The 18,683-nt window shown below is 38.0% G+C and overlaps 1 protein-coding gene across 1 annotated transcript in view; it reads right to left on the minus strand.

The window, feature by feature from the left end:
* ABCA4 (ATP binding cassette subfamily A member 4) overlaps window positions 1-18,683 on the minus strand; it is a 65,295-nt gene that overhangs the window by 13,210 nt on the left and 33,402 nt on the right. Inside the window, exons 18-34 of the mRNA XM_072342719.1 lie at window positions 18,109-18,313; window positions 15,446-15,544; window positions 14,705-14,929; window positions 12,133-12,310; window positions 10,828-10,959; window positions 9,951-10,090; window positions 9,239-9,376; window positions 8,811-8,998; window positions 7,978-8,068; window positions 7,176-7,381; window positions 6,921-6,969; window positions 6,180-6,421; window positions 5,688-5,812; window positions 4,983-5,081; window positions 3,784-3,973; window positions 1,605-1,699; window positions 605-637 (exon numbers count right to left, since the gene is read on the minus strand). Of these exons, the coding sequence (XP_072198820.1) occupies window positions 605-637; window positions 1,605-1,699; window positions 3,784-3,973; window positions 4,983-5,081; window positions 5,688-5,812; window positions 6,180-6,421; window positions 6,921-6,969; window positions 7,176-7,381; window positions 7,978-8,068; window positions 8,811-8,998; window positions 9,239-9,376; window positions 9,951-10,090; window positions 10,828-10,959; window positions 12,133-12,310; window positions 14,705-14,929; window positions 15,446-15,544; window positions 18,109-18,313 (2,435 nt within the window). The remainder of the gene's footprint in view (window positions 1-604; window positions 638-1,604; window positions 1,700-3,783; window positions 3,974-4,982; window positions 5,082-5,687; window positions 5,813-6,179; window positions 6,422-6,920; window positions 6,970-7,175; window positions 7,382-7,977; window positions 8,069-8,810; window positions 8,999-9,238; window positions 9,377-9,950; window positions 10,091-10,827; window positions 10,960-12,132; window positions 12,311-14,704; window positions 14,930-15,445; window positions 15,545-18,108; window positions 18,314-18,683) is intronic.

An 18,683-nucleotide genomic window follows, 5' to 3' on the forward strand; every position in this document is an offset into this window, starting at 1 on the left:
GATTATCTCTTCAGCTGCTTCTACCCTTGAAGTGAATTCCCACTGCTGATGAAAAACCTATGTTCTTCAAACCAATCAGTCATTTTTCTAAGTACCTCCAAGTGTAGAAATCACATTGGGGCTAAATGCCTCCAATGGCAGCATGGAACACTAGTGGAATTTGTTTTATAACAACTGCAAATGTTCTGAGTGGGAATAAGGAGCTGCGTTTGCTAATCCTCTGTACTTGGCAGATGCTGCCCAGGTTTGTCACCCCAGGTCATTTTTTATTTTTTTTTTTTTTCTGCTACACTTTGAAAGAGTCTCATCAGAGCACTCACACAATGAAGTGCTGTATTGTATTGTAATTTTCATCACTCAAATTCCACTAGTCAGACATTGTAGATAATAAAATTGTGACAACTCCTTTCTGTGCCTCTGACCTTCATACTCGTGGGGTAGTCTGAACAAATACAACCCACAATCTGTTTCACACTGCAATCTTTTCTTTGTTCTATGCTATCTGTCACGATTCCCCTTGCCCATTCAGAGAAACGTGATTTCTGTTAAACAGAAATTCTTTGTTTCTTTATTTACCATTGCAGTCTGTGAGTTGGTTTCTTACCTTTGCTCATTGACCCAGTATTTGCTCTTCAAGCTGAAACAGACAAAGAGAGTCCTGTCTCTAAATGCACTGAACCAAAATCACTGATATATTGTTAGACTTAGATGGAAATTAATGATCATTTCCTATGCTTTGCAAATCTTTTGTTTTCTGATACATTGGTTTTTTTTCCGATGCATTGGGGTTTTTTGTGGTTTTTGTTTGTTTGTTTGTTTTCTTTTTAAATTTGCAGATTACGTTGAGTCATTGGCTGTTAAGATTTTAGGTGCTCCCTAAGGTGGGCTTAATTTTAATTTTTTCTTTATTTTCTGACACGTTCATTCTCCAGCTCAAACAGAGACAAATAGGAGTTCTAAATTCACACATCTATCCTAAATCTATAATAAACTGATTTTAAAAGATGCATCTACAGCAATTCTGACATGTCCTAAAAGGAATCAGTCAAATGCAGCTGCCACATAGCAGGTGTGATGGAAACATCAAGAGCCTTTCTAGAAATCGAAAAGATAGCAAGGCCTGAATCAGCATTAATAAGCCATGGACAACTGCACAGCCAGCTGCCATGCAGGACACTCAGACAAGCACAGGAACTAACAATAGAATAGATGCATCTATGTGATATTACCTTTCTGCCCCTTAGCACATCAGAGAAGCAAATTATAATTAATTTAGGCAGATGGTCAAAATGGTGTGGCTACAGTTCTTCAGGGACACAAATCAGAAACTCAGCAATTCACCATTTTGTTCATCATTGACACAGTTATTGCTAACACGGTATGCCACTGACATTGAAACTTAGCTCTGACTATAAAGGAGTAATTGGTTGTACAAACTGTTAAAATAAAAACAGTTTAATTCCCCTAGAATAGACGTCTATTATTCTTAAGTCAGGAATATGGGCATGATGCTGAAGTCTACGCAATGCTGCAACAAATCAGGTGCTATGTTCACAGACAGGTATAAAATGTCACATATGAAAAACAGAGCAGTTCATGCCTACCTCCCTTTTATCAAAACGGGATACGTTTTCACCAGAAAATCTGAGATATTTCTGTGAGTCAGATCCTGAAGTATTTCTGTGCTGTGCTGCACTCTCTAGAAAAAAAGAGAAAACTCACTCAGCCACATGAAGCTTTGAAGTCTCTAAACCCGTTGTTTGTCAGTAAAGCCATAAAAGTAGCTTTATATCAGCGGAAGCATTCAGTTTCATAGTATCACTGAAACCAGAGTGGGTCACTCGTTTTCTAGCCCAAAAGTCTACACAGAGATCAGGAAATCACAGAAATTTTCAATACCTGACACAAAACTGATGCAGTTCATTCTGAAACTTGGCCTGAGTTATTTGCAATGAAGGGCAAGGTTGCTCAAAGCTTTATCTTCACAATGAAAGAAGCTTTATCAAAAATACTGAGGGCCCAGTGGAAACAAGGTAGATTATTGTGTTCTACAATGTAGTAAGTTAAAATAAGAATATAAAAATTAGAAATCTACTCAGCTTCACTAGTACATTAGACACTTTGAATGATATATATATATATACATATATATATATATATATTTTTGTAATGATATCATCCATTAACTTCAAGCATGTTGATTTCTACCCAGAGCAGAAAATGCTTATTAAAATATAGAGCACAAAGCATGCAACCTGAAAATGATATTCCTATTTTCTCAGGGAACTTCTCTATTGACGTCTTTGTTCAGAAAGAGACAGTACTGGGTGACATAGACAATGCATAATAAATCTCTGATTCTGTGTAATTAACAGGAAGATTGGTAGCATACTCATAGTGTCGTCATCAAATGAGGTATTCATGTTTAGACCTACTTCACAATTACTTACATACAATTGCTTCCTTGTAGAGACTTAAACATGAAATGTATCTTCACAACAAGTTACACAAAAAGATCGTGTCTTGCAAAATGATTGGGATAATATATTGTTATAATAATACATAGCCTGTCAAGGACTAGGATCCCCACCACTACCTATCTTGTATCTTATTTACATTAGAAATGCTAAATTATCATCTCACATACACTAGTATGCAATTAGCAAAATTCAGCTTTGAGATTACTAGGAAATAAGAAATATCTTTGAATGCTATGAATAAGATCATGATGTAACTACTTTATTCCTTTCTTTTCCTCTCTAAACAGAAGAGCTCTACAGATATTTGAAACTTTGCTTTGTTATTTTGTGAATAGTGATAGCGAAACCAAAGCAAACTGTGGTTCTTTTAATAGAACACACCATGGACTTGGATTTAGAAACTGATTAACCTTGTGCCATAAGCATAAAAAACTGTATTTTAGTAAGTCATTTTGCTAATGTGTGCAAGCCTGGCAAACATGAACATTAAAGTGGAACAGTTTGCACAGTGAGATAGTAAACAAGTGAGCTATTGCTATGAGAGTGGTTGCAGTTCTGTTTTCTTTAAATGATCGGAAAAATATGCAGAAAATGTAATCAACAGATTAGAATTTTCCCTTGTTCATCAAACAATTTTATGTGCTCTTCAAGCACATTTTACAAAGGACATTACTAAGTCTATTCATTGATAGTAACAGTTGGGAACATAGTTCTCATCTCTACATAGGATCAGTGATTACTAAACTACTCAACTTCATGTACATGCACACAAACACTCATTTCACTTGCTTACTAGTTTCTTTCTAGAGAAAGAATTAAAAGACATGTAAAAAAAATGGGATTGATTTATCATTCATTTTCTTCATTCTTTATTAAACTACTCAATTTCATGTTTTTCCAAAGTCTGACATTTTTCCTTCCTTCCTCCCTTCTCCCTCTTTCTATGTTTTGAAGAAAGAGAATCACTTAAATGGAATTGTTCTTTTGAGGCAAGAATTAAGAGGTTTTTTTTGTTTGTTTGTTTTTTAATATTTGATTGATTGTTAATTTTTTTGTGATGTTTTTCTGGATGAAATGTTTGCAATTTGAATGAAACCAGTCATCAAATCTCATATGATTTTTATGTGTAAGCTTTTCTAATACCTCCAGAAGTGAATTTTAAGTTCCAACAGTTCCTGCCCCCTTAAAAACCATATTCAGTTCCTTCTATGTATATTTCCATGGCAAGACACTTAACACTAATCCCTTTTCCACCACTTACTGCAAAAATTTTCTAAAAGGATCAATGACACAGGGACACTACCTGTGGTGGTGGGAGGCCTCCAGCTCCTGGAGGGCATTCTGGCAGCATAATGAGTTTCTTGTGAGTGCTGCACTTGCAGGAAGGCGAAGGATTCTCAGAGCTCCACTTCTGATTCAGCAGGAGGCTGCTGAGATTAGGATGAACAGCAGGTATATTCCAGGCAGTAGGCATGTTATTACATGGGTAGTTCCTGGGTAGAGGAAGAGTCTTTCAGTTGTGCAGAGAGAAATTTTAAGAGATCAAGAATCTACAAAAATCACAGTGTTTTCACTAGACACCTTCAGACGTTGTTTAGTGACTTATGAATAATAACATCACTTTCTAGTCCTTGATAAACATAGGTACAATCTCCCTCCAAACTGCCAAATTTAATGACTTTAAGATAGGAAACTGAAGAAACACAGGAGCTGTTTGACGAATTAGTACAAAGAAAAACCACAGTGAGGAGACACCTTTGCAAGGAGACTTTTTCCTTGCTCCTTAGTTGTGCAGTACCTTTTCTATCTCACCCCCCACACTTTTTTTTTTTTTTTTTTTTTTTTTTTTTCTCTTCTTCCTGGTTTGTTCTGCACAAAAAGAGGAGAAAATAGCCAGAAAAATCAAGCTGTTGGATATCAGGATTGAGAGAAAGGCAGGAGAAAATGAATGTCAAAGAAGAGTGTCACTGTGATACTCCAAGGCAGGATGCATAGGCCTTAATTTAATGTTAATTTAATGTTAAATAAAGAGCTCTATTGATGCAATTCTCAATTCAGAGTGAAAATAACTTTGAATCACAAAGACTGCTCTATTGGTACTTCACTATCCAAGCAGCTGATGAAGCAGTTTCTTCCAAACATCACAGGGAACAAGAAGAATCTGAAGGGACTTACATGTGGAAAATACCAGGGAAGCTGTGAAGATCTGGGCTTGATTCCAGTATCTTACTCACACATTTCAAAGTTGCTTAATTCCTAATACCAGGCTACAAGAGCTTCCAGTCATTCACATCTAGCACTGTGACTGGCTTTTAATTCAGAGAAAATATTTTCTTGCTGTTTATTATTTTTGACCCAAGACCAAATATTCTTGCCTAGAACAAATCTGAAGCATTGGCTCTAGGAAAACGTCAAGCCAACTAATTTCTTTTTCCACTGCTCCAGTACTATTGGCAATATCCTACTAGGGTCTATTTCAATAGATACTAGCAGGCAACTTACAGAAGAGGCTGATTCTTCAAGCAGCGATTTCCAAATCCAGGTTTATTTAGGAAAGCATTAGTGAGGGAGACCATCTGCTCACTGCCGGGACGCTCATTGCTAAGGGAATAAGATGAGACTTTCTCCATTGAAAAAATTCACATTGTTGAACTACAATATACATAAAGCAACTGGTGATAATATTTCAGAATCAACTAGCCAAAAAATGGAGCATGGGCTGAAACAGCTAAGCAGCAACATTACAAAACCTAAGATTCTCTGCTTTCATCTTGTTTTCAAAGCTGTATTCACATACATACTAATTATAAATAACTACCGCAGGTCAAAAGACAGATTTCAATCTTGTTCCTTGTAATGTAAGATAATGAATAAAGGAGTAATTCAGTAGCATATCAGAAACAGTCAGATTTCTTACTGTACTGGATCTCCTGTTAGGATACCTAACTTCTTCAGTGCTGAGGTCATGAACTCGGGTAGGAAAAGGAGAGCACCAAATACAGTATTACAATTGAGGAATGCTAGTTAGATACACTAGCAGCTGTGTTCCCCACTTGGGCCAGTTTCATACTATCTGAGATTTGCTGTGGAATTACTCCTTTCTTATTCTACATAGAATGAGGATAGCCTGGTAAGGCAGAGCCTCATGATCCTAAATGCTAGTGAGTGTATATGACAGATATACATTTATTCACTGATTCTTCGTACCTGAAGAAAGTAAACTGTTGTCCATAGATCCAAGGGTCTAAAGTTAAGGCAGGATATTCTCCAAATGGAGGAATAATGACTGTAAGCACTAAAGACAGCAACACAAAACTGGCAGGCAGAACAATCTGCAGGGGACAGGAAAAGATCACACTCAGATATGTGCTGTAGAGTGACACAGTATACAACTCATACAAAAATGAAGACAGGACAGCAGGATTTGGTTTAGCTGCCATCCACCAGCTATTTCATTTCCAATGATTTCAGTTAAGACTCTGGTTGTCAAAGAACTGTACTGTGTTAAAAAGAAAATACTGGGTTGGTAGTAATTAAATCACGTACTTGGTAAGGACTACTGATTACAGGCAGAAAGAAAAACAGTGAGAGGCAGAACAGCTGGAACCATAAATTAGAAATTCCTACCTCTGTGCTGGGAAAGGCAGGATTGAGAAAACTGTGGGAAAATAGTAAAGGACACCAACAATGAGACAATACCTGTGTTAGGAAGTCCTTGTAGCTGCGGGAGGCATGGTAGAACCGTTTGATGAACAGTGCTTTGAACTGCTGATGTACAAGCTGAAAACCTTTGTATTGCAGAGACCCTTTGCCTTCATTTTGATCCCCTGCTATGCCTACTGGCATTCGAGAAGTGTCGTTGGTTTCCACTGGGGTCTGTTCAGCTGTTTTGTTCTCAGTAGAAATTTTGCCACGAGTAGAATCATTTTCTTGAGTGTCTCCTATGTTAAGAAATACACTTAATAACAGGAGCAATCCAGATGAAAAGTTACAGAGAAGATAATTACTTCCATACATGCAGACAGCACAAACATTTCGCTGAGCTCCAGATCTTAACAAATGTATGTATCACATCACCAGATTGCTTTAATTACAGTTGTTACAGTGTGGTTGTACCCAGTACCATCACACTTACTCGGCTGGATTAACTAGTTAATTCTGTACGTATTTTATGGACTAATGGTCAGCAAAATGCTTCTTATAAAAACAATCAACATCTTGGGTCTAGATGTTACATTTTTATTTGCACAGCTAAGGACCTCATTCAGTCCAAGTAAAAGTATTTCTGCTAACCATCTGGTTTCTCATATATCATGTCCAGCCCTAAAAACAGGTGTTTGTTCACCAAATGTATTTTGGTGAGAATTTCTTAAAACTTGGTATTCAGAATACAGACCAACCACAAGAAAATTTATTAAATACTGATACCTAGATTTATACCCGCTTTTTGCACTTCAGTGTCAGCTTCTGCTGTGACCTTCAGGAAAACCTGCCACAGACAAACACGTCTGGTTAGGAACAGAACATTAACCTGATCTCGGAAACACAATAAACCATCTTGTAATGTGCGATTAATAAAAAAGTTGATACCTTTTCAGTATTGCTTATTAAGGTTATTTGTTAAAGAACAGGAACAGTGTCAGAAAACGTTTTGGGGACTTACAGTAAAGATCAGCAAATGGTTTAATCTATTACCTCTTCAAGTGGTGTGTCTGAAACTCCAAAACTGCTAAGTCCCAGGTCATCCAATGTTTCCTCCAGTTCTCTGAAGAGACTGGCATAAGATCGCTGTTTAAAGTGTTTATTGGGCAAAAGGTAAACGAGTTCTTGACCGATATTTTCAATTAATTTTGCCTCTGGGACATGATGATGAATTACTTCTGCTAGTTCATTCAAATCGCCTGTGAAAAGTCAAAACAGTGCTCCAGGAATGAATATATAATCACACTAAGCATGATTTCAGAAGCTGTTACTTGTACCATACAAAAAGAAACTGTTCTATGATGTAACTTAAAGATATCTGAAGTTAATTCTGTACTAGATAGACAGGGCCACGTTGCTAATTATGGTTTAAGAACAACATAGTAGGAAACTACTTCAGGTCTGTAGCAAAACACAAGACTTTCAGGAATACCTACTTAATTTCTTTGACATATAAAGGTGAAAATGGCTTTTTCTAGGAAGAGCCACTTTTCTTTGCTCTAGACACGCTTCATTGTCAAATTACATACTTTGGTGCAGAGTCGTAAATTTAGTCTGTACTTCCAAAGCACTCAAACTTGCAGTTCAGCAGCTGTGTCTGAGACTATATATGTAGCTCTCTTGAAAAGGGACAATGATATGTAAAAGCATGAAGAAACTTTATTGACTGTTACTATACAAATGTTAGACAAGTGCTGGAAAAGCGGACCTCAGCAGCAATGATCTGTAGGGTGAGACTACAGCACAATAGGAGACATTGCCATGTGCCAGAATGTTAAACCATCTCACTTCTTACCACCTAGTTCCTGCTCTTGAGTTCCTTCTTCGCCATTGTGTGCACAGCTGGAACAGGAGCAGGAGCACTGAGATCCACAGCTACAAAGTGACTGGCACAGACAAGCAACAGAAGGAAAGATGAAAGTTCTTCAGATACATGCAAATAAGATGTAAGGGTTGACCCGTTTGAGTCAGTGAAAAGTATGTAAACTGGAACATATCACACTGAAAGTCATTTGAGGACTGGATTAAGATACACAGACAAACACAAATCCTCCTGCACAAGTTGTGTCTGTCAGTTCTAAATTACATGCAAATGCCTGAGGAAATGCAAAGAGCAGTGGCTGTAAGTATACAGATCACGGTGGTATGAATTCTGAAAGTGCTACCAACAGCAGAAACAATCCAGATCCATACTTCTCAAGTTGTAGAAAGCTGATTAGCTATTAATTAAATTTCTACTTGCCTGGTATTTGAGCCTAGTTCCAACAGAACACCATGTTTACAACCAGTGTACTTCAGGCAGAAAGACCAGAATATGCACAAAGGCAACTTGACAAGTAAATGCTTTAACATGCACAACTGAAGAAAGTGAACTATAGAGCACTGAAGGCTTCATGTCCACTTAGCAGGCCCTGTTGAATTTATATTTATAAAATCAGATAATATCATTACAGATATTCTCATGCAGCTATATAATTTCATGAGGTGTTACCGAACTTTGTCATCGCTTTCTTTATTCTGAAGTCAGTTTTACAGTCTCAAGCAGCACTTGATTGCTTTCTACCTTGGTACAGTGCATGAACATGAACTTTTCAGATTATACATGCAAGGATAGAAGTGCATACTTACTACACTCCTTCCAGTTCTGATGTTCTTCACCTTGCGAACCAGGGTGAGGTAAAAGCCAGATCCAAAGCAGTTCTTTAAGAATACAGGAGAGCCTGAGCAGAAGAGTTTCCCTTGGGATATGATGGCTATCCTGTCTCCAAGGATGTCTGCCTCATCCATGTGATGGGTTGAAAGGATGATGGTTCTGCCTTGAAGGAACAAAGACTCTCAGGAACTCAAAATGGTGCATAATTTTCAGCAATTAATACAGGGTTTTTTTCCATACCACAGCCTGTACTCAAGGTTTTCCACACCCATAGCAGTCTGCTCAAAATCCCTATTTGCATGTATACCCTGCACAAATAGTTGTTTACAAAAGCAGGCACTGTATCTGTACAGTGTCTGTGACAGGTTTTAAAAAACTTAGTTCACTCATTCAGGCCTCTTACCTGAGCGGTACTTCAGCAGAAGATCCCAGATAGATCGCCTAGAATATGGATCAACTCCAGAAGTGGGCTCATCCAAGACCACCACTTTCGCTTCACCAACAAAAGCAATGGCAACAGAGAGTTTCCTTTGCATTCCACCTACAAGAGGACAGAGAACTTTTACTTGTAGCATTAAAGAAGTATTCTGCATTATTTGCATTGACCCAAACAGGGGATCAGGGGACCAATTGCTTGCTTGCGTTCAATAAATGTTTAGATGTGATATTAAGGGGCATGGTTTAGTGGGAAAATACTGGTTGTAGGTGGATGGCTGAAATAGATGATCTTGGAGGTCTTTTCCAACCTTGGTGATCCTATGGTAATATAATATTTCATCTGCCTTGAAATGATAGACATTGTATTTCGCTGTTTGTATTATGGGTTTTTTTGTTTTTGTTTTTTCTTACACTGATGGATATATTTTTGACATATTCATTTAAATAGAACAATTTTAAGTATATTTGAATTTGTCATATGTATAGAAAGCAGAAACTTTAAGGAAAAGTAGTGTCAACTTTACTATTTGCGAAGTTCCATTAAGCAATTTCTTTGAGAGTGAGGACTGCCCTATTGCACAGTGATGTGGCAAAATACAGCCTTCAACATGGAACTCAGTATTGAGTTCTTCACTCAAAGGCAAGAAAAAGAAACTTCAAAAAAATCTGGTGGGCACCTGACAAATTCTGAGCCTCTTCATTCCTTTTATGAGTGAGGCCCATGTCTTCTAGCATCATTTCCAGTTCTTGCTCAGCTTCATCCCTGGATCTCCCCTTCATTTGGGAGTAAAACAAGATGTGTTCTTCTACAGTTAGGCTGTGAAATCAGACAGAAAGGCACCAAGACAACTTGAACAAAGCAGATTTAAAAAAAAAAAAAAAAAAAAAAAAAAAAAAAAGCTATAGCTTTATTTTGCTGAAGGAGGAGAGGCTGCTTTACCCCAAATCTGAATCACAGATACAGCTTAATATCAACACGCTTCACTTAGTTGCCATAGGAGCTTTCTCCACCTTTTCAAAGTAGAAACTGCCACCAGAGGAACAGGCAAAGCAGGAATCAAACTACCCATAAGCCATAATAAATTGGAATCTAACATGTGCAACGGCACTGAGGAAGAAAGACTGCTGCTGAGATGACCACAAACTGATGGCAGTGAGGATGCAATTCATCAGGTAGCCAACTGTTGTGTGTAGTGCAAAATGGGCATAAAAATGTCCTGCTGCTGCACTGTTGGTCCAGATTTTTCTCCTTTAGGGAAAAAAAAAGTGTCCTAAAGTATAGTGCATGAATCCCCAGGCTGAACTTCCAATTCATACTACAGCATAAAACAACAATACCAACAACAGTCATTTTCTTTGCAGCCTTCTTTGTTCCCAGCTAAATGATGCAATAAAATTCTACTGAGGAACAACAAAAGCTATCCTACAGGTGGGTTGAGAGTTAGTACCTCTGAGATACACCTACTGCCAGCACAGCAAGGGAAACCACACAGGCTTTTGTGATAAGTCACTCAGACACCTTTACTCTGAAAGCTAGAATAGAATGATACACACTGATTAAATAGGATGTTGTACTGAGGGCACATTCCTAGTCTTTGTCGAATGGAATCCATGTGAGTTTGAATATCGAGGCCACCAATCAGCACAGTTCCAGAGGTTGGTGGGAAGAGGCCTGTCAGTATCGACCTGGGGAAAAATAAAAAAACAAACTGAGGAAATGCCCACTCACCCATCCTGTTCCAGATTAAGACATCTTGCATGATTCCACTAGATGGAGTGTGATGACTTCTTATTATGGGCTCTGAAGAAAACTCTAATGAAAAAGCATACATATACATACACTTGCCCTACTATAATGAGAATGTTGTGGATCTGCTAATGCGTTAAACTTCTGATAAACCAGACTGTGTGGTTTTGTTTTAGAGTAATTTGCTAAGCATGTTACACCACTCCTGTGTACAAATGGGTCTAAAATGAAGCCCAGTAGGAGCAGTTATATTTTAAGGTCTCTAGCCATGCTGACTGGTACATACCCTACACCCTTATTTTCTGTGAGATGGATTGGGGCAGAAGATTAGGTTGCAAATGGATGGTATAATGGATTTTTTTGTTCCCAAAATTTCAAAGCACAAGACATTTTTGTTTTCATCAAGAGAATAAAAAGTATTTACAAAACATTTATAAAACTTTGAAGGCAATTTACAGTGCATCTAAAATAAAAGTCTTTTTAAATTAAAAAACTAGAGAGCATTGTACCAAAACATTTCCATTCTTTCGACATTTGGTGAACTCATCACAGACTGATTAAATGCTTTGTTAACCAATTAATCCTATTTTGCCAAATATAGTCTTGAAGTCTGGGACTCCAGGGTTGTAGAACTAAAGGAATACTTTAATATGGGTGTAATCTTGAATGTACACAACCACTTTGTTTAAAGAGGGTATGAATTTATAAACCTTGGCAAAAAAAACATGATTGAAAAGTCAGACAGAAAATTCAGAAATGTGCAAACTGTGTCAGCCTTCAAGTCCTCAGCTTTATCAGTCAGAAGATCTTTCTCCCTTTTTACCTACAGGGAGTTTGGACATGCAAAATGAATGCTGGGGGAAATACTTGCTTCTTACTTTCTATAATTTCACTGTTTTTTTCACTCACTCACTGCCTTCCTCTCAGAGCTTTGGCTAGTCCAAGATGCCTTCTCTTTGTCTAGGGGCAGCACTTCCCTGTCTGGGAAAAACTTAATGCTGCGTGCCAGTCTAGCTGCAGGCATGGTGAGACAAGGGAAAAGTGAAAAGGGAAGGCTGCTCCTCAGGACTCAGAGCACTGCTAGGGATTTCTGCTTTAAAATACAGACTTACATGGTGGTTGTCTTTCCTGCTCCATTGTGACCAAGGAAGGCGGTGATCTGGCCTTCATAAAAAGTCATATTCATCCTATCTACTGCTGGCTTAGGCCTGTTTGCAAAAATCTTCACCAGGTTCTGAATGCATACTCCTGGAATCAGTCCTGTTGGCTCAGGTTCACAGAAGGTATTTACTTGAAAAGCAAAAAACAAAACAAAACAAAAAAAACCAACCATGAATGAGAAAAGAGTTCAATGATGTGTTTATCCTTTCTTTGATAATGAAAAAACCTGTAAGTGCAGAGGCAACAGTAACCCAGTAAAATATAGCATCATGTGCCAGGGCCAGATTCTCCAGTCACACCAGTATCTAACTGAAAAAAAATCTTAACTGCAATTTACTTTGGTTCACCCAGATATGAGCAATAGAAGAAAAGGAGCCCAGAAGTACAATGGTCTGTGGAGAGGTAAACTCACTGGATCAGGTGGAGCTGAACAAGCTTTCTGTTTACACTGTGTAGCAGAAGATTATTTAAGACAGTTGTCTACAGATACTTAGATAGGCAGAGAGATTACATTAAACAAGCAGCATGTTGCCTCTCCAGCCAGGCTGAAATCTGCCATTCAAATAATCTGCCCAGCTGTGCATTCTTTTACCATGATGCTTTTAAAAAACAACATTTGCCTTTAATCCTAGTAGGTGAAATTTACCCCCCTTGCTGAGGCCAGCTCAACACTTAGACAGTACCTAACATGAACTGGAACACAGAATGGCTATCTCTCAGGATAAAAAAATGCACTATCATAAATAGCACCATCAGATTTTTTATTGTATCAACTTCTAGACAAAACAAATTTCCTTTTAAGTAAATGAAGCCCCTAGGCAATATGAATTATGGGAGTTGAGAAATTTAAGTAAAGACACCCTCCCCCCCACCCCCCCACTCTCCTGTCCACTTTTGTTTACAAAGAATACTTAAGGCTTTGCAGGAAGGTTGTTTTGCAATTGCAGCTTACTTAAATCATTCAGTACCCAGCAGGCCTGTGTGGAGAGCAGCCAATACCATCTGGGTGAAACCAGCCCCACCTCCATTAGTGGTTTTTAAGACTCTGTTATTACAATGCCTGGGAAAAGTCCCGGATACATTGTGCACTAGAGAGCTATATATACTAAGAAGCAGATGAAATAACTCATCTAGATGAGGTAGACTTATTTGAAATAAAACCATGCTTATAAAATACTTTTTCTTCTGCCTTTTGAAGGAGTCTAGGCTTTTAACTCAGTGGACCTGAAAGACTAATTGACAAGTTCTGAGGCAAATGCTGATGATCTCCCCCAGTAACAGTTTTGCATCGCTCAAAAGGTATCTAGTGCAAGAACATTCCTTTGTTCTGATTCTATGTCCTCAAAAAATTTTGGACAAACTAGGTCTGCAATAGGCAGCAGCACTTGCAGGGGATGCAGATGGGGGTTTTGCGATATACTCAAAGTATACTGTCTGCTTCTGCTAGTACTGGTCTGCACCAGAGTCAAGCCATTATAACTATTTCCCACCCCATTACTATTACATGAAGTACCAGTGCTATCATGAGGCCATTTTGAAAAGTATCCTTGGACTATACCAGGGCTACTCCTGGCATCTCTATCCTTCTCTCGGTTCCTGTACAGCTGGTTGAAAGGAAAGGAAAGCTTCTTTGTGCCTGCAGCAGTAGGGCAAGCCCTTCCTTTGTGGCCATGTAGCAGCTGGAACCAGGGAGCTGATGAATACAGCACCACAAAGATAAGGCAGTACTAGAAGATTGACTGGGTAACCTTTGCCCTCTGCCTGTCTTTTTTCTTTTGAAGTCCTGTCCTGTTTCTATTCATGCTGAATGCAAGTTCTCAGTGCCTACGTGAGGAGCTCTGATGACCCTATTTTTATCTCTGGCTTCCCAGGGGAGATCTGTCTGTAGTGGTTACTTTTGCTACAGAATCCATATGCATTCCTCTGAGCACCACATGCAGAAAACTCTCCACAAAAGATGACACTGGCACTTAAAAACAAGACAGGTCTTTCAGTAATACTTAGGCGGTGGCTAATGTCAGCATCAGAAAAGGCTACAGACAGATACACAGCACTTCAGATAAATCCCTTTGAAACCAGCCTTTACCCTGGGATGCAAGGCATACTCAAGAGAGGCACAAAGAAAAAAAAAAAAAAAAGTGTGGGGGGAAAGGAGGCAGGAGGGAACAACACTCTTCTCAGCAGAAGTATTTCTATGGAAATTATGGTTCTATTTAATTCTAGGATGTAAGCGTATGCCCCTTGGAGGCTTCCCTTAGCAAGAACGCTAACTTTGTAAAAAACAAATTACAGAGATTTCTCGAAAGGAAACTCTCCTATGGGTGGCAGCTAAAGTATTATGAGACCTCAAATGTAGGAAAGTCAGTGAGAGAGTAGCTGGGAGAGTTAGTGCCTCTCTTAAGCCTAGCTCTGGTAATTGCATAGTATCCTCTATAATGACTCCAATCATCCCCATGTCTACTTGGTTATTAAGTACAATGAGTACGGTGTCTGAAAAGTACTCAGATTGCTCTCTCTCCTTACTATTCATTTCATCTTTGTCCTGGACATCTGTTTTAGGCTTCCCCTGCTCGCCGAGTTCTTTTTCTCGTTTGTGTTTACACTGTTTGTTTTTACCATCCTTCTTCCCCTGGTTGCCATTCTTTTCTTCTGCCTTTTCAGGTTCTTCAGATTTCTTTGTTCTGCTTTCATTCCTTTCCTCATCCACGGCTTTCTGATCCACACAACCTTCTGATTCTGAAGCTTTTTCTATATAAAAAAAAAATATCCGACACAATGAACTAAAACTTACCTTCCTCTTTGGAGGTACTTTGTGGAAAAGAAGGTAGTCTTAAAATTTGAGCTCTGCAGGAGCATAAATCATCACAATGCATTACTGAAACTATCAACACAGTACTTCAGGCCATCTAGATGTTATTTACACTGAGACTCCCACATCATCACTGTTTCATTCTGACTAATTTAACAAATGCTCTGTTGGGCAACAAGAACTCCTTGAATGTCTCAAAAGGTTTTAGTTAGAGAGTGGGAGGCTGATGATGCTTGTTAACTCATGCTTTAAAGGCTCTCAGATGGAACACTGACTCACCTCTCTCAACTCTAGTAATTGCAGGCCACTAGAAGTTCAAAGGCACCTGCTGAGATTGCTATTACATGGCTGTCCCCAACTTTTGCAGCAACTTGCGTGTTGGAAATGTTAATGTACAGCCACTCTAAGCAGATTAGCAGTTTTCAAGTTATTTATAAAGTTTTACATGAACTCACCATCAGCTGTTGCTGTTTTTTCAGCTTCAGGTTTTCTAGAACCAAGCCAGAAAGACTCCTGCAAAGGGAAATACCAAGGCTGTGGTAGGCCGTAGTCCCCTGCAAGAAAAATAAGAAGGTGATGTGTACTTTGCAAACACATTCTCCAGTGACCACAAATTAATCTAGACAAAATCTGAATTATGATTACAAACACCTGCAGTTTAGTGTTTAGTGTAACCAGTCAGTGTTAGATATCAGAGGGCCAAACCACTCACCAACTACCCGGCAGAACAGAGGACAGATTTTTTTTTTTAATTTTTTTTTTTTCCTTTTTTTTAACAGGCGTAAGGAACTCAAAAATGTGTTCTGATTAGTCCTATATTTTATTAAATAAAACATCGTTTAGTTACAGAACAAAGGTATTCTCTACCTGAGGACAATTTGAAACTTTGCCAGCCAGGGAGCAGTTGCCAAGGCACACATTCTGATTACTTAAGATGAGATCCCAGCCTCACCTCACTCAATCATTTTCTTTTAATTTTCCCTCAACACTTGAGAGCTGACATGAGCAAAAAACCCACTATTATGTACCTTTATTACATTGGGCCTGAATTCAAAACTGGCAGCAAGAAAAGAGACTCTAGCCACTCTTTTAGCACAAAGCCTTCTGGGAAAAAATGACAACTAAGCAAACCTTTTCTTAAATAGAAACTGTCTTTTTCAGTGAAAAGCTTGAAAAAAGAAAGTACAATAAGATTATCGGTACTTGCTGGACCAGACTAGAGTTAGTGCCAATCAACACCATGTTTCTGGATCTTACTGATTCATAGAATATAAGGATCTGAGCTGCTGCGTTTAAAATAAGCATGCTTGTGAACCTACATGTCATTGATCTTGTGTTATTTATTTAAGATAAGGAATCGGAATCTTTGATGCTCACTGACTGGTTATGTTTTTGATTTTTTTTTTTTTTTTTTTACTGAAAAACTGTTTATGAAAGCATCTGTATTTTTTTTCTGACATAAAAAATAGCCTTTATGTCACGCAACCAACTGTGCTCCTGTTACAACACACAAATACCCCATCTGCATTCATAAATAGTTTGCCTTGTACTTGTGTTACAGACTGCAATATCCTTTTGAAGCTGGTGGCTAAAACAACTGCTTCTCATTCAGGATGAAAACAAAAAGCCAAGTGAACTCTATTATGGAGCAGAAAGCTTAAATAGCCAAAGGACTAGCTTGTCATCAGGTGGTCATCTGCAGGAGAAAAACGTGAGCAGGAGCTGATCAATATAATTCATAGGATTATCCAGGGAACTCGTATAGTACACTACAGCATTGATTTGGAAGGGCTACATGTGCATAAGAGAGAAATACTAAGCAAAATATCAGAGAAACAAAGGAGAAAGATGAGGAGATACTCAAAACAAATGCTGGGAGGAACTGAAGCCACTGGATAGAAATGCAGAGAAATACTATTGTGTCAAGTGCTGGCAGGAAAAGATAGGAAATGCAAAGAAAGTAAGTTTCTCCTGTTGTTTAAGTTCTTTCATTTTCACAGGAATAGTACACTATGAATACTTTAAAAAACCCACCAGATTTGCAACAAAGGCTTGTCCAAAAAAAGGACTTTTGGGAAAGTTATTCCATATCAGCTTTGAAAATAAAAAGATAAATAATAAATTGCATTAAACTTCTTTGGGAGGACATGTTTGTTAAAGTTCAAACAGGTTTTGGTTTGATACAGCATAGCTAACTTAGGAAGGGACACAAAAATACCAAGATTCAAGCCATATTTTAATCTGAAGCCAAAGATACAGATACAGCAACATGCAAGCACTGTCTTACTGTAGCCATCAATTATTTTTCTTCATAGCTAGAAAATCTGCAAGACCTCCAAGTCTGAGTAACTATACAATCAAAGAAAAGAGTGGCTGGGAGATAGTCAGCTGCCAAGAAACACATTCTGGAACTGCAGTTCACATGCAGAGCAGAAAATTAATGAAAATAAAGCTTGCTCACTTGCATAGTGTAAGAGTTTGCATTTATTGCAGTGTAATAATATTAAATAAGAGGGTAGACAACCACCTAAGCTACAAGGATAAACAATTTTCTCATAGATAGAGTTGATAACCAACTCTATTTTGTTTTGAATTTACAACTAGAACCAGGATGCCCATTAAGAAAAAAATCCACAAAGAAACTTTCACAGCTGTCTAGGAACCTGCACCTCTCAGAAAATAGTACCATCCTTTAAGAAAGGATTGGCTTAATGTGGCCATAGCATATTTATGAACTAGTGTCATTATTTTGGTATTTCTAAAATGTTTGGGTGGGGATGATAAATTCTCATTAGAAATGGTTAAAACTTCTGAAGAGGGAAATACACACATAAACTGACTTTGAAAATATTTTTGTTCATTTAATTTCTATTTTAATTTTAGCACAGAACCAGCACTTGCACCATCTTTCTTCTTTGCACCATTTTCCTTCATTTCAGGCATAATACAGGAGAAAGAAAAAAGAGGAAAGGGAGAAGTTCTTAAAAAACTAGTGGGACCATAACAGGTAGGACTCATGGTCTAGAGTGTCAAATACCCTGTTTCTGAAAGAGAAATACTCAGAAACGGATCAGATTAATATAATTTACAACTACCACTAAGTAAGAAACTGGTGTACCTGGAAAAACGTGATCAAGGTACCAAGAAAGTATTCCATACAGAAAAGCATCAAAAAGCATCATTTTAATGGAAAACAGAAAACTATATTCATCTCCTTCCAAGGGACTAGTTCTGATGTTACCCCATTGTAGGCCAAGACCTTGCTCTTCGTAGCGTGACAAGTATTCTGTACCAAAACCAAAAGCTACTTGAGAAAGCAAACTCTGGAACAAAGAAAAAAATGATATTCAGGCAGATGGACATTTTTTAAACACAAGCATAAAAAGAGAAGACCTTTAGGGACTGGACTTCAAAACTTAACACTGCATAAAAATAGTAAAAGTAGTAAGAGAAAAATGTTTTCACTCTATTATCAGACTGGAATGACTAATAACCTTTTTATGATGATCCACTTGAAGGGTGGTAATTCCTAGCTGTAATTAGCTCTATTAGACTGAATTCAACCTTTCTTTAGTAATATGGATCTTTTAAAGGTTTGGTGTTTTTTTAAATGTGAACACCTCCGCTCAGAAAATCTGACATATACATTTTGTCTACACTGAAGAAATAAACTGCCTGGGTGTATGAGATAAG

Source organism: Excalfactoria chinensis, chromosome 8 (assembly GCF_039878825.1).
Source record: "Excalfactoria chinensis isolate bCotChi1 chromosome 8, bCotChi1.hap2, whole genome shotgun sequence".
In the NCBI taxonomy this organism is placed as follows: domain Eukaryota; kingdom Metazoa; phylum Chordata; class Aves; order Galliformes; family Phasianidae; genus Excalfactoria; species Excalfactoria chinensis.